The 16648-nt window shown below is 30.1% G+C and overlaps 1 protein-coding gene across 3 annotated transcripts in view; it reads right to left on the bottom strand.

Annotated features, from left to right (window-relative positions):
- LOC123291865 (protein doublesex) overlaps positions 1–16648 on the bottom strand; it is a 121980-nt gene that overhangs the window by 18727 nt on the left and 86605 nt on the right. For all 3 annotated transcript variants that reach the window (XM_044872297.1, XM_044872295.1, XM_044872296.1), the window contains exon 4: positions 12435–12581. In XM_044872297.1, coding sequence (XP_044728232.1) covers positions 12435–12581 — 147 coding nt within the window. The remainder of the gene's footprint in view (positions 1–12434; positions 12582–16648) is intronic.

Below are 16648 nucleotides of genomic sequence, written 5' to 3'. Positions count from 1 at the left end.
TAGGACTATATTGTTAATTCAAAATTAAGTGTACAAATTCTCAATGGGAAATGTTTTGACACCCAAAACCCAGAAAAAAAGTAAAATATAAAAATTTTAAAAGTAAAAAAATCAAATTGAAAGCATTCGCAAAGGCGAAAAAAGATGCGGAACCTTGCAGACTTGGACCTTTCGTTTAGTTATCGGACAATCAACTCCTGACTTTTGGTCCTCCTAAAACATAAAATTATAAACTACAAAGTTGTCACTCATAATTCAGCAGATTTTGAACTCGAAATTCTATCAATTCTTGTGTGGAATAAGTTTTTCATTTTAATCGTCATAATAGAAAGATTATAGATAGATCTATTTTTTAAAAGAATATAGTTTGTTGTATACATTTTTCGAAAACTAATTAGACATTAGAAAAATTATTTTGCTGTTCCGGTACTTTTCTAATACACCGTTGTTTTCTTTCGAAGATTGTACATTTTTATTTTTAAATAATTGGATAAGTTATATGTTTTAATGATATGAGAACAAAACAGAAAGTAATAAAATTCAAAATTCATATGTAGGTAGTTTTGTTAATATGGTGTAAATCATATAAAAAGTAATTAAAATTTAAATACTGGAAATCAATTTAATAAGTATTAATGTATTTTCAATTACATAATACTGCTACATATAAGTAAAATATATATACATGATGTTAATTGTAAAATGTTCAAAATTTCAATTTCAATACAAATAAAATTCGTAGCGCAGGAGCTGCGTTAGCTAAGCGAATTCTCTCAGAGATTGAAAAAAAAATAACACATTTTTCTTGCAATCGAATATTGCATTTTTAATTTTTCAAAAATTGTTTTTTTCGAAAACTAAGCGTTCAGAGAAAAACATCATCAGAGTACTTTTTTTTACTTAAAACTGATTAAAAAATACAAAAATATTTTATATTTTGAAAAAATTCAAAGCTTTGTACTTTGCAGACCCCCTTTGTACTTTGTGGACTCCCTTTGTACTTTGCGGACTTCGGCGGACTCCCTTTCTACGTGCGAATATGTAACTGAAGCGTTAAATTGTAAGTTGGAACAAATATTTTTCAAGTTCTGTTCTTAGACTGAAGTATGGGTTTGTGTTAAAACCCATTGAAATAAATTTGTGGATTTAGATATTATATAAGATGGTCGTTAAAGCATTTTCACCGAAAGTAGTCATTTATTTCCATTCTAAAAGTACAACTTTTTCAATACCTCTGCTTCAAAAGTGATTACTAACAGAAGAGACTTCGTATGTGGCTTCTTAATAAACCTAACACATTTTTTAATTGAGAAAATCGTAAGTTTTTGTTTCGTTGGACGTTTAATTGTTCCAAAAGTTGTTTTTCATCATTATAATAAAAATATAAGTACCTAAATATTAAATAGAAAAGTGGAGCGATTTAACATTTTACAAAACGTATGTCAATTGCATATAATCGAAAAATTTAGAAACTGAAAAAATTTCAATTTCACCCTATTTTTATTATTTAATCTTCCATTTTCCGCAATTTTCCCGAATAAACAACGTTTATGATATCATAGCGAAGCATGTTTATGATATCATAACGACGCACTGTTTCCGTCGCTTCCACTGTCATAAAACGCTCTTCGCGTTTCTTCCACTATCTTCAAGACTTTGTTCCCATAGAGAAGTTTAAAGTTGTGATTATTATTATTGTCTACTATTTTAAAGATTAGTAACCAGAAATTGACATTTGCATATTGGCCCAAGTTTCACCGTCGTCGAAATAGAGTTTTTAGTTATTGTTTGTGATAAGTAAGTTTTAGGATTTTACTTGAGTATTCTATTTGAAGCTATTAAATAGAGCAAAGTCTACCCCTTTTAGAAATTTGAAAAAAGTTCTGCGTCTGTATACATATACAAAATTTGTACCCTTTTCGAAATACTAAACGTTATGAATTTATAGAAATGTATTGTTATCATGTTGAATTTATTAGGACTTGTTCTTGGAAATACTTAAAGTTTGATCATCCTGTATATAAAAGCAATAAAAATGCACTAGCTTCATATAGTGTAATCTGTTAATTACTAAATGAAATTCTAAACTTTAAATTAAAAGATATTATAGTAATTATGTGTAATTTAAATGGAAAATACTTAAAAATAATATTTCAGATGTAAGTAAATCTATAGCCTCTACCATATTCCATTCTTTTACATTAATTAACTATACCTACAAAACATACCTAATTAATCAAAATTATGGACCGTTTAAATTATAATTGAATAAATTGTTTTGCAGTATGCATAGTATTCAGTATGTGAAATGTATTCTTTAGATGAGAGCATTCATATTACAATAGAAGTATTTTTGCTTTAATGACTGTAACGTGATTCATACGATTAAAATTTTAACAAAACCTAATATATAGTTATTGACATTAATTATTTTTAAAAACAACTTAGTAAATTATCAATAATTGTGGAATATAGTGTGACTTTCTTAAGTTGGCATATGCTTGAAGCTCGAAAAATAACTTGTATCGATTAAAATGCTTCAAGCGAAAAATGTTGTTGGGTGTTTAGACGCAGACACATCTTACGCAGACATTAAACTTGATCTAGGCTTTCAAGCTCAATGAAAAGCTCACTATACTCCATAGCTGGTAATTTATAGGTCAATTCTTTAAATTAGAAAGTTGTCATGAATTAAAAAAGATACATTATTTGTTCGAAACATTTTTCAACAAACCGTACAGTTAAAGCAAAAACGGATTGAAAAGTTTTACCTAACATTGTTTTTTCGTATCAAAATTCGAATTTCGTATATTTATTTCTGGTAAATCCAATAAAATTTTTTTGTTTTTCTACAAAGACCATTTTTGTTTGGCAAGCCTTGGACAAGGCTATGAAACCAAGGCTCGGTTAACGGCCGATGTCTCGATTCCATAGGCAGAACGTGAAATGACTCGTTCAAAATCAATTTAAATTTTTTAATTTAATTAAGTTTAGTTATCGTAGAGCTAAAAGCTTTATCGTAAAAATGGAAGATTTTAGATAGAATTGGTAAAATAGCCGTTGATCTATCGTCAAATATGAGCTTTGCCAATTCTGATATTGACTTGTATCACCATGTTGTTATTAATAATCAGTTATATTTACAAAATTGCTTAATAATAATTTATAGTTTAGGTTCAGTATATTGATTACTAATACCCTTGGTTAACTTGATATCAACTCGAATTTTCTATAACTGTCGCTTGAACGACAATCAATAGAAGCATCTTGTACATCATTACATTCAATGCTTCTGCCCAGGCCCGTGCGCTGAAATTATCCAAGGGAGAGGCTCACATTTAGGTTATGAAGGCCATAAAAACAAGAAATTCTTTTTTCGAGTAAGAGAACATTTAATTAGGTCAAAATGTGCTATATTCAGCCACTGTTATTAATTAAATTAATTCTGCGAGGCACAAGAAAAGCTTTTCCAAAACTGTAGGAAGACGAAGCATTTGGTAGACATTCGGAAACGCATCTTTGTTGCAAATATCGAATACTTCGAGTGAATTTTTTTTCACCTCGTCCGGTAATGCGTTTTTGCCAAATTTGAATGTTGCCGACCCAAATTTCTAGTTCAAAAAGTCGAGCAAGAGTTTTCATCAAAATTTCTCAATAAATTTTTTTGTTGAGATAAACAAAATTTGGGAAAATACGGCGATGATTCAAAAATCGATCTAAAATCTTCAACTGAATCAGTCTGTATATTCGAGCGTTGAGTCTTTTATGTCGCGAATCTTGGCTCTACAATTCTATGTCGTATTCATCGTAGATATCGCTGATGGTTTTGAAAATTTTTCTAAACTCTTCTCCAGCGCTTCCTTTTTTCCATCCAAATATTTTTCGCAGCATCAGTCAATTCGATAGCTTTCCAGGTTTTCTGTCTGGAATAGTCGACTTAAAGACAAAGTCAAAGAATGTACCGAGCTCAAAATATGCATGGGTGTCTGATTCGTCAAAGAAAATGTGCCTCATAAATGGATGCATTTACAGGATTATATTGTTAATTCAAAATTTATGTGGACAGATTTTCAATGGGGGAGATTTTGACCTCCCGAAACCCCTCCCGTGCGCACGGGTCTGCTTCTGCCAACAAGTAAAAGATCGTACTAATTAAAGATATTGAAACTTAAACCGTCAGTATTGTATACACAACAATTTTTCAAAACGAAAATTATTCACCGGATCTAATATTAATTCAGGTAACTAATCTTGTAAAATGAAATAAAATAAAAACTACACCTACTCTATGCATATTAATATTTCAACCAAATTAAATTAAAAAGTATATTATTATATTGTTTAAAATCTGCTATAATAAAAAAAAACAATTCATCAAATGTAATTAATATTCAAAAATAGTATTTGCAATAAATAATAAGTTATATGACGTTGATATTGATTCTGATTGATTGAAATAATTGTGGTTGTTTGGTGTTTTTATACAATCGCGTTGTGCGGTCATTTCATAAAATGCATATTAATTATTTAAATAAAGTGTTTTTCACAATAAATGCTATTTACTTTGCCTCAGTAAAATATAAGCTATATTATCCATTGAATTATTTATGCATATACGGGACACGGATGAACAAGATAAATGTGACTGACAAAAGAAGTACAGAGTTATTAAAAATAATTTATCATACTTTGAAGTCTATGGTTAGGTTAAGCTATATTAGCTGTCCACGAAGGACATTATTAGGCTATAGAGCCCATTGTGATACCATATAGGTATGTGTTTTACCACCTTTCCGCTGATAATTTCATTTATCAGCTCCTCAATTTCAGAGGCTGAGTGCACCTCTTTCATGCATATACCATGGACTACACTAGGCCATAACAACTATTAATTAAATTAATTTTGTTACGACGGCGGGAATCAAGCCCGCTACCCTAAGCATACCGCGGACGGAATTGGTTACGCCTTAACCAAATGAGCTAATGGGCGACCAATTAGCCCAGTTGCTTATTACCTAATCTAACCTAACCTAACCTTGAAGTATATAGTTCCCAAAGCTATAGACTTCAAAGTATGGTAGATTTGCATTACTGTAGATCGATAAAGTAGGCACTATTTGCTTACTCTATAGTCTATATGAATTGAGAGGTGGTAAAGTCACTTTACAAATTACGCTTTGATCGTCACATTATTGTTAGCAGGATTTGAAAATACCCAGTAAAAGAAATTCACTGAGAAAATGTCAAAATAATACGGGATTGGGTAAAATTTTTTTGAGAGTGAGAGAAATTCAAATTTCTAAAACGATAATTCAAATTTTAAAACAGACGTGACGGCATAGTATGTGGCTCAGACTTTTTGGCATACTGTATACGGTATTAATTACTTATATTTTGTATGGTATTACCATAGATATGTACTATAATAACTACATACGTGGGTATTACACCTGTAGTAAATAGTACATTGAACTGTCACCAAAGGACTGCGTTTAAACATTAAACTATCGAAATCGGACTCGAAATTATTGTCTATTTTAAATATTTTTTTTACACTAAATTACAGCATTTTTAAACAGTATATATATTTGTTACTATGCTATAATGGTGTAAACAATGAATTAAAAAAAAAAAAAACATGACTATTCCCTTCGAATGAATTTGTCTGTCCATATCCGTACTCTATGAATTTAAAACGTAGCGTTAAAGTCACATATCTATAATATTATCTACAATCGTAAATTAAATTTGCATTATTATTATTATTATGACATTTAGTACATTAAAAGATTGAATATAATGTTATTTTATTCAAATATTATTATTATATTTGTTTATTATCAAACCATGTATCTATCTATTACTAAACCCAGCACAAAAAATACAAAACATTATTTATTGTAAGTATTTATGTTATGGAAAAAGGCTTTTTATAACTCCATAATTATGAATACATAAAAAGTTTTTACTATCAAAGAATTATCATATTATATTTACTATACAGCATGTTCGATTTACATCTAGGTATATAAATATCACGAGTATGACAGAATACATTCGTTAAGCAATGCCTTTAAGTAAGAGGTATGATATGTGTTGTATGAAATTGCAAAAGTGACTTGTATCGTGGCTTATCTGATGTACTTCATTAATTCAACTATGAAACTCCCACGTTCAAAGCGTCTTACAACTATCTCAACGCATATCGAAGCTTAAACACATGTATATAATACCTCTCACTTAGATGCAATGCTTAACGCATGTATTCTGACATACTGGTGATATTTATATACCTAGATGTAAATCGAACATTCTGTATATATAAATTATTGTAGAAAATAATACACATGGAAATAAAATGTATAGGTTGAGACAACTTTTAGTTCATTTTGAAAATGTATATTAAATACAAATTGGAACAAATATTTTATAAAGATTATATTACTATAATTTCACGAGTAAATTTTTCGAGAAAAATGTAATAGTCTATCATTCCAATAATTGACTGGGTCCGATATGTAGTACCTAACTCATTCTAACAACCCAATTTTCAGTACATTTTAATGTTCTGAATTTGAGCTGCACTTAGTCATGTTCTTCAAAGCCTTAACTGTATCTGCACGACAGTTGTTCCGCAAATATTAGTCTGATGGATAAAAAGTTTCTAATATTTTGATAATTGAAGTTTTGATATTGAAAGATTTTAATATTTTCCAACATTAATTGAGCGTCTTGAAATGTAATACTGAATTTCTGTCATTTGAAAGACTTTGTTTTGAAAGAAAAAATTTTGTTCCCTATTTTCTTTACAAAATTTGTGGCAGGCTTAATCGTATACGTCCGTAAGACAGCATTCATATAAGTGTGCTTTTTCCGAAGGGATCATAAGGAATGTCAAAGCACAAGTACATAATAATCAACGACGTAAAAAGAAGACCTTTCGAGTCGCCCGAATACATGCACAAAGTGTGCTTTTTCTGAAGGAATCATAAAGAATGTCAAAGCACAAGTAGGTTTAGAATAATCAACGACATAAAAAGATGACCTTTCGAGCCCGAATATAGGCGCAAAGATTAATATCTTACTTTCTTTTTCAAGTGCTTTTTTTTATAGAAGAATAAAATTTTAATTTTAATTTTTAAGTAAGTTTTTTTAAATTTAATTTTTTTAATAATATTTTAGGCATTTAACTTTTTCACAGTGTTTTTAGCATTTAAGAAGCCAAGCGAAGTAAAAGAAGTGAAAATTCGGTTCCCATGAACGGAATGCTTAGTTGGAATAGGACAGAATAACTAAAATTTGAATATTTCATTGTAACTTAATTTCTATAAAACACGCGTATTATAAAAAAAGTTAATAATAAAGTCGCTTAGAATAATTAAAGAGAATTGAAAAAAAATAAATATCGTATGCATGATTAAAAGTAAACAAAAACAAAAATTAATAATAATAAATAAGTGGATAAACAAAGTAAAAAAATTCAATGAATTGAAAAAATTGCACTTTGTGTCTAGAACTCGAATAGCCTAATTGGTAGGATGCTTGACATGAATCTAAGAAGTCCGGGTTCGAGTCCTGGTTCGAGTGCATTTTTTTCAATTCTCTTTAATTAAGATTACTAGACAAGATATTTGTCAATTTACGCCTGTATGTATTTAGTTTACGCCTGTATGTATCATATTAAAAACATCAATTATAATCGAGAGACTATGATGTAAATAAATATCGTATGCATGATTAAAAGTAAACAAAAACAAAAAGTAATAATCGCTTAGAATAGTTAAAACAACTTACCAATATTTTTTCAAAATCGTTCAAAATAATTCATTATAAATATTTTCATTTCTTGAGATAAAAGGTAACTTTTGATGAGAGTTTTTTTAATTCTTAATAATATTAATAATACTCAATAAAAAAAAAACTCATAAATATTTAAAAGTGAAATTTTAAAAATAAATAAATAGCTGTGAATTTTACAAATTTGTAAATAAATTTTAAAAAAGTCCTTGATTCACACTAAATTATTTATTTACATAATTTTTTCATTGTTTCATAATCTTCGTATTTTCGTATCTTCAATTTCTTGCTTCTTGTGGTCACACCTGCGATAAATAAAACTTCTTATCAATTTTTAAAAATTTTACATTTTGTTTTATACATTATTTCAATATTTGAAGATAAAAATAAATATGGCAAATTTTGATGTTTGATAACTTTATAGCAGTACTCCTACATGATTTCATGTTCTGGGGGGTAAGCCTACATTCTCAAGAAGATATTAAACGAAGAAAATTTTTTTCGAAATGGAGTCAGAAAAGATTTTGTTCCACCAAATATTATTAAGGGTAATTTTCTGACATTTTAGAGGGACATGTTACAGTACATTCGAACGGGGAATAGCACATTCATTATTTCATTATTCTGAGGTTTTATTAACGAAATTTGTGGATTTTCTGGTAAACAGTTTGAACGCAATTAAAGATAAAAGAAAGAACATGTTCCAAGGAAGTTTTTGGGGCACATTATGTAAACCAAATTTGAATTGCGAGAATAGTTCCTTCTCTGAGTTACTTTATTCGTAATTATTACTTCCATCAGAGACAATGAACTTAATGAAATAAATTCATATTAGTTTTATTTAGTTATGCCATAATAACTTTTCCAACATAGGTAGTCCAAAAATCATTAAATGTACTTATAGATGTATCATTTTAGATGAAAATAATCTTCTGCACCGATTTTGTGAGATATTGACGGATCGGAATGATTTTGTTCTTAAAATATTCGTGAATAACTTTAAGTGCAGAATTCATGTCCATAAAAAGTGTGATTTTCAAAATTTGAGATAAAGAGACAAATATGGACTACTGTTAAATAAAAATTGATGTTTTTATCGAAAGAAAGAGCACGAAAACGAACTAAAATCTTCACCTGTCGATTTTAATGTGGAATTAAAGCCAACAGATTGGAAATGGAGACTAGAAAAAACAAACCTTTAAAAACTACGGCGCTATGAGTCTGCTTGCAAAGTTTCAGGTAAATTGAATAACCGGAAAAGGGTTAAAAATCGACCCAAAGATTTTCCGGTCGACAAGTAGACAATCAAATTTATTTAAATTAAGCTCAAACAAACAAAAAATTCCTCCGAGAAACGTTTTAAAATAGAAAAATTAAAATATACTCTCATGGCGTATCAAAAACTAAAAAAAAGTGTCAGAAGTTCTTTACATCATATATGTGGACTGCTTTGAAGGCGATGAAATTCCACTTGGTAACTAGCATTGTAATTCAGATTTTATTTACTCTATAATACGATCTGGTAATTTTAATAATGGTGGATTATATATTTATAGAGCAGAAGACTAATCAACTTATTATACCATGTAGGTACCTAGAAATTTGTCCAGAAAATTAGAAGATACAGAATAACAGCGAATAATGAGCACCGGGAAAATATGAATGGAAAAACGGCGATTACGACTGAAATACAGCATGGTTATAGCTTATGATATTTAGTTTAACTGTTATAAAAGTAACACTACACTGCGTATCGCAGAAATTTAAGGATATTTAGAGAAAGCGTAGGTGTTAATACGTAGGCTGTCCCACCAGTCTTGCAAAAAAAGAAGCCAACAAATTTTGACATGTATGGCCTTGACTGGTGGTGACTGGTTGAGTTTGCGTGCCTGCCCTAGAACGCAATGTGGATAGAAAGCAAAAATTAGTAGGTATGTCAACAGTTAACAGGTCAAATACAATTTCTTTTGCCATTTACGAGTTTCCACGCAATCACTAAAAAAATATCATAAGTATTCAAGCTTAGATAATAATTTCGTAGACATTTAATTTTTATCCTTGTATAATTTCGAACCGGATTGAATTCTGCTCAATGATCTCTAGGCCATTTGGTATAAAACTCCTGTTAATTATTTATAGGTACAGTTTTGTCGTTTTGCTACTATTCGAAGCATTTACGCACCTAAACACGCACTAGGTTAGGTTAGGTTATATTGGCTGTCCATGAAGGACACACTTAGGCTATAGAGCCCATTGTGATACCATATATGTGTTTTACCACCTTTCCTCTGATAATTTCATTTATCAGCTCCTCAATTTCAGAGGCTGAGTACACCTCCTTCATGCATATACTATGCACTACATCAGCCCATCACAATTATTAATTAAATTAATTTTGTTGCGACGGCGGGGATCGAACCCGCTACTCTAAACATACACACACACTAAAAATCCTAAATTAATCTTCAAATATTAAAATAATGTATAACAATAAATGTAACAAGTTTAAAAAATGAAATATTCGTTGCATTTTTTCATTCTTCATTTCAAATAAATTTCATTTTTCTTCATAGGATGAATTTTCAATTAAAAAATTACTGTAGAATATTTGTTTAATCTTCATTTTACTCTTTGAAATATTCATAAAAATTAAATTTGAAATGAAAAAAATCAACAGAGCATAAGTTGAATTTTTCATTTTTCAGTAATTATATTTAATAAATGTATGAAAACTAAATTGAAATTTATTTTATTTTAAATTAAAACAAAATTTCAGAAAATAATTACGATATTAATAAATTATTAAAATTTGAAAATTAAGATCATCCGCACTTTCGCGTTGAATTGCGAAGCTCCTTTCCATCAAACATGTTTATTCCCAGATTGTGTGAATATTCAGTCACTATTAATTTCCCTGTGAAATAAATTTTTAGTTTAGTTTAGATATTGTTTAGATAAAATTCGGAGACGGTTTATACATAAATTACATGCACAATTTACGAGCCTAAAAATCTTAATTCTGTTCCTATAAAAAACTTGATTAAGACTAAAGTTTTTTGATATAACAGTTTCCAAAATAAATATTGTGCTAAATAATTGTAGGTATTAAGAATAAATTATTATCGACGTCTCTATAATGTCTCGATCTTAAGGTATTTCCAGCATGAAAGCACTTCGACGGATTTGGCTTATTTTTTTCACAGAATAATATTAGCTGTGAGATCTTGAAGTTTCAGAATTTTTGGTGGCTTAGATCGCGAGATAATCAGCTGCGATGTATGCGATTTCTCGAGGGTCAGTTTGTAAAACTCACTGCCCTTCCAACTGCTTTTTACGATATTAAAAAATTCTATCGACAGAATTGAAAAAAAAATGTATAAGGAATGTTTTAAAAAAATAGCACCACGTCGTTTTGCTTTCGAGATATTAATTTTGACGTAAATAATTGTCAAAATTGGGAACTTAGGCATTAATTATCTCGCGTTTTAAACGATCAAAATTGCTAAAACTTTGAGATTTAATAGTACCTAAGCCGAAAAGTGGATTTTACCATAGTTTTACTTCAAAAACAATACAACTGCTTTTAAAGAGAATTTGTTTCTAATTTAAAACTCTGATATAGGTATATCAAAAATGATCGGATATATCTGCTTATTTGCAAAAGGATTTATCGATAGATATACACAGACCTAAACCGGGTCCGCCGCCGCCTGAAAATCATGTTTTAGGAAGGTAAAGTATATATCTCAAAAGATAGAGGCAGCTGTATGCCGAGCAATGATTCTACTCCTTTGTGTGTCGTGGTTGGATGGATATATTGATAAAGTATACTCTTTGGCAAACGTGACTTCCTGTTCAGTGCAAAATAACGTAGGAAATGTATATTAAAAATACTTTTCAATATTATCAATAATATACAAAATTTGAATTTTTCGAAAACTATGTCCCGTAGAAGTTTTAAACAGTTCTTTGACTATAGATAGCGTGATTGATTGATTTATATATTACGCAAAAATAACAAATGGGACACGTATTACATGTTTCTACCTTATAGTTGCACGTTTATTTAACACAATATTTAGTAACAAATATTTTTTCATAATATTTAGAAACATTAAGCCTCAGTGTTTACTGTAGTTATTTATAGTTTATATCCTGAGACAATGTAGGTATCCATCGAAAAAATGAGGCAAAACGAACTCAAAAAGAAAGTGAAGGATATAAGTAGTTATAAACTATAGCCTTCAATAAGACACGTAAGGCTTAACGTATTACATACAATAATTTTAAAAATGTAGTTTTTTAAAAAGACAGTTTTTTAAACAGAAAAATTTCTTGCACTTAAAATTTTTTATTCAATGTAAATTTTCTTTTACATTTCAAAATGCAAAAAATTTCAAATCCTTTGTGGTTGTCTATTTATAATTCAAGGAACTGAAATACTGACATAATGTGAATTACAAAAAATTATTGAACTATATTTTATAAAAAACTATATTTGGTTACAATTAAAATTATACCTAAGTAAATTAACGATAAATATGAATAACGATAACGATAATAACGATACTTAAGTCTAAATATTATACCAATTTTAAAATATAAATAAAGTATTAATAAAAATAAAAGAATAATACCTTCATTAATCCTTCTAAGAGATTCATCCAGATCCCAATCACAAACATTTAAAATTGCATATAATAATGGCATTACTTCCCATGGATATTTCAATTTATCTAATAGCCGCGAACAATAGTCCAACACCACTTCTTCACGTTTATTGTCTGCAAATAAAAAGAAATACCATAAATATCTTAAAATAAACAACCTGATTGAATGGGGAATCGTAAATTACTTTTTTTTATACCCAATCAAGTGTACAAGACCAGGACTAATGATGCAAAAAAACCAAGTCAATGTATAAGAATAATAAATAGTCAGGCATAATCTTGCGTATTTAAAGATCACGACTAGTGCATATAAGAGCAAGAGTCGAGCAAAAGAGTATAAGAGTGCAAAGACAAAGATAATAAAATAAATAATCATATTTTTATTATGAAACAAAACTTTTTACATTTCAAAATTTTTAGTGTACTTTATAAATCAAAGTCTCTCATATATGATACTTTTAATAACTTTTGTTATATTAACACATTATACCACTTAACATATGAGAGTGCGATTGTACACTTCAATAAATGGAAAGAAACGAAAAAAATTAAACAGAAACTATAACTCGAACCCGGGTCCTCTAGATATCCTGCCTAGGACGGGACCAACTCCGTCACTCCTGCTTTGCGCAAGTGTTACCAATTATATAGTGTATTATTTATTGATATTATGATATTGATTTGTTAGATACTGCAACTAAGTAGGTACTTACCTACTATTTTATTTTCCATCAATAATTTAATTTAATCAAAATTTCCTAATCATATCCCAACAAGAAGAAATTAATCGTTAAATGTAATTAAAATTTCAAATGAAAATAAATTAAATGTCCTTTTTTTTCGCTTTAATTTTTCAGATTATCCATTCTATGATTTAAGAATAATATATATTCCAACTTATGTTAATATAATCGATCGTTTTCATAATGAAGGCGTTGAAGAGTGGCAACAGGAGTGGCAAGAGTGACGACACCTTCAGAACTACTATCAACAAAAGAGCACCTTCAGGACTACTATCTACGCTTCTGGTTCTACAATGACTATGTATTGCCTATCAGAATGAATTCACAATCTAATAGTTGGTGTAACGGCGTTAATTTTATTCTCGCAATGTATTGAAGTAAAGATATGGTTGTAACCAAAACGAAAAGAATCTACTTTTAAATTTTGTACAAATCCACTAGGGTAGGCATGGGTGAATGTGACTCCCTCGGACTCCTCACTTAAAATACGAGTAAGATTGTGACAACCTAACCAGTGACAATCTAAAATACGAGTAAGACAAAGAGGCAACATTTTTTTTCTCCCTATCTCATTACTATTAGAGAAACTGAGATAGGTAGAAGATTCGTATACCTGTCTCGCTTCCTCCTCTATGAGCAATGGCGGACTGGGATAAAGAAACACACAATAGAGTTTAAGACACACAATAAAATTATAACAATGGTGACTTCGACTTAAAATAACTCGGCCATGGCTAGGTGAATACAATACATGTTATACCATATACAATGCATGTTATAATAAATAATTATCTAATAAAATAATAAATATATGCATTATGTATTTTGTAATTAAATAGAGGTGGGATATATATTTAGTACTATTCTACAATTTGAAAATGATTATAAAAATAATATTATGAAATGAACCAATCATATTGTATATATTACCATTAAGGCGGAGTTACCATACAAATACATTTTACAAGTATTATTGGTTCATACTACCAAACAGAACACAGAACTCTATACAAAACTAAAGCTAAACTGTTCTTTATAATATAATACAGGCATAGCATAAAATACAGAACATGTTTGGCAACTAACTGTTATGTTAGATATACTAACTCATCATCATCATTATCTATGTACATTAAACATAACCGTGTCCTACGAACAAACTGCAGGCCTACAAACATAGGTAGGTGCAGTAGGTAGGTATGCACTTTAAAATACGGCCTATTGTATCGTATATAATGCTTTGGTAACTCCTAAACACGTGATAAATGTGAAATCTATGATTGTACAAATGGAACTAATTACAATTCTCGATCGCTCAGGTGCGATTCCCCCTACACCAGGCATGGACGAGTTATTTTAAGTCGAAGTCATCATTTTTATAAATTTATTGTGTGCCATAAACTTTATTGTGTGGTCTCTTTATCCAAGTCAGCATTGCTCATAGAGGAGGAAGCGAGACGGGTATACGAATCTTCTACCTATCCCAGTTTCTCTAATAGTGATGAGATAGGTAGAACAAAAATATGGTCTCTCTGTCTTACTCGTATTTTTGGTTGACACTGGTTAAGTTGTCACTGTCATTATCGTTAGTTAGTTACAGAAGTCTGAGGGACTTCTCTGAGTCACATTTGCATGACCAACGATAAAGCACGGAAAAATCTACCTTTGTTTCATAGACTTCGAAAAGGCATTTGACAGTGTAGGTCGAAATCTCTTGTGGCGCAAACTACAATGGCGCAAACTACAATGGGCGCTGACTGCTGTGTTCTGATGAGCAATAGTAGAGTCACACCAACTTTCAACACATTTCGCGGGTCAAAACAAGGTTGCCACTTGCCCGCCTTGCTGTCTGCTTTTCTTTATATAAATGATTTGTACGGATGTATTAGCAGTGTGGATAATGCCTCTCCATGTATGAATGGAAGGGAAGTAAAGATTCGTTTTAATATTCATGATGTCGTTTTGATGGCAAGAACTGTCAGGGGTATGCAAAGAATGCTGACACGAATGGAATAGTACTGCACAAAGAGGCGCCTGAAGTATCACCTAAGGAAACTTGGAGATATAAGGGAGTAGTCCTAGAAAATGTCAAACATTATCCGTAACTTGGAGTTGTCCTAAGCTATAATGGCAAATGGCATAATGGCATGAGATGCTATAATTATGAAGAGTAAGTGAGCCCTAATGAGTATCAGAAGATTTGTCTACAAGTACGGCGATTTTCTGTTTAAGCTAATTCTAAATATGTTCAATGCCCTGATTGCACCAATAATCTCGTTTGGATGAGAAATGTGCGATCTAAACTGTAACAAAGGTTCTTGGGGTGCCGCGTTCTATCCCGAATTCCGCAATAAATATAAAGTTAAGTGTGAAATCTCTCGAGTATATCTGTTTACAAAATTCCTTACTACGTGCGTGTTATTAAAAGCGAAAAGCAATTACAAAACTTTGCATCGATGAAAAATTTTGCGATCGATATGTAGCTGCTCTGGATGGTGATGATGATAGTGTCATGTTTGGTTGCACCAAACGTTGACTAATTCATGCTATTCCACAGGCTTCGATCGTATGCCGTATGGATTATTTTTTCAGTGGTCCAATTTTCACAAGGCAAGTTGCTTAGGTAGCTGCCTCTTTTTCTACCCCTACGCCTGGATAGGATATATTTGGTATTTGTGACCCAATTGAGGTAAGTAAAACTACCTACAGTTAACAATGAACAATGAAGATAAGGCGCAAGTAGATCAATATCAATACTTTGGTAGCATAGTGTCAACGATGACAGGTGGAACTCATGAATATGTCACCTGTAGGATAAGGAAGGCCACAAAAGCTTTTACAAACCTTGCGCCAGTGTGGAAATCATACCAAATAAGGAGAAACGCCAAACTCCAAATAATCGAGAGTGTTTTTGTGAATTGATTGTCGCTGTAAGGAGAATACGGGTGGAATAAACAAAAATACTCGATAAAAAAGTTAAGAAAACCTTTCTAACATTGTATAAAAAAAATTTCATTAAAATCGTTGAAGCCGTTTTGAAGGAGTTTAAGGAAGTTCCCTCACCAGTAATAGAAAAAAATAAATTAATAGAAAATGATCCAAATTTTTAGTATGTTGTAGTTAACGATACATATTATTAAATAAAAAAAAAATTTGGGTATCTTATCGATCAATTAAGAGAGTAATTAATTAATTAAAAATACACTAAATAACATAGCATGATATGAGGATGATTATGTTGGCTATGTTATTTAGTGTATTTTTAATTAATTAATTACTCTCTTAATTGATCGATAAGATACCCAAATTTTTTTTTGATTTAATAATATGTATCGTTAGCTACAACATACTAAAAATTTGGATCATTTTCTACTAATTTATTTTTTCTATTACTGGTGAGGGACCCTCCTTAAACACAAAGACACGAAATTTTTATAC

Source organism: Chrysoperla carnea, chromosome 2 (assembly GCF_905475395.1).
Source record: "Chrysoperla carnea chromosome 2, inChrCarn1.1, whole genome shotgun sequence".
NCBI classification, from domain to species: Eukaryota; Metazoa; Arthropoda; class Insecta; order Neuroptera; family Chrysopidae; genus Chrysoperla; species Chrysoperla carnea.
Note: the sequence above shows the minus strand (reverse complement) of the source record. Positions and strands in the feature narration are given on the sequence as shown.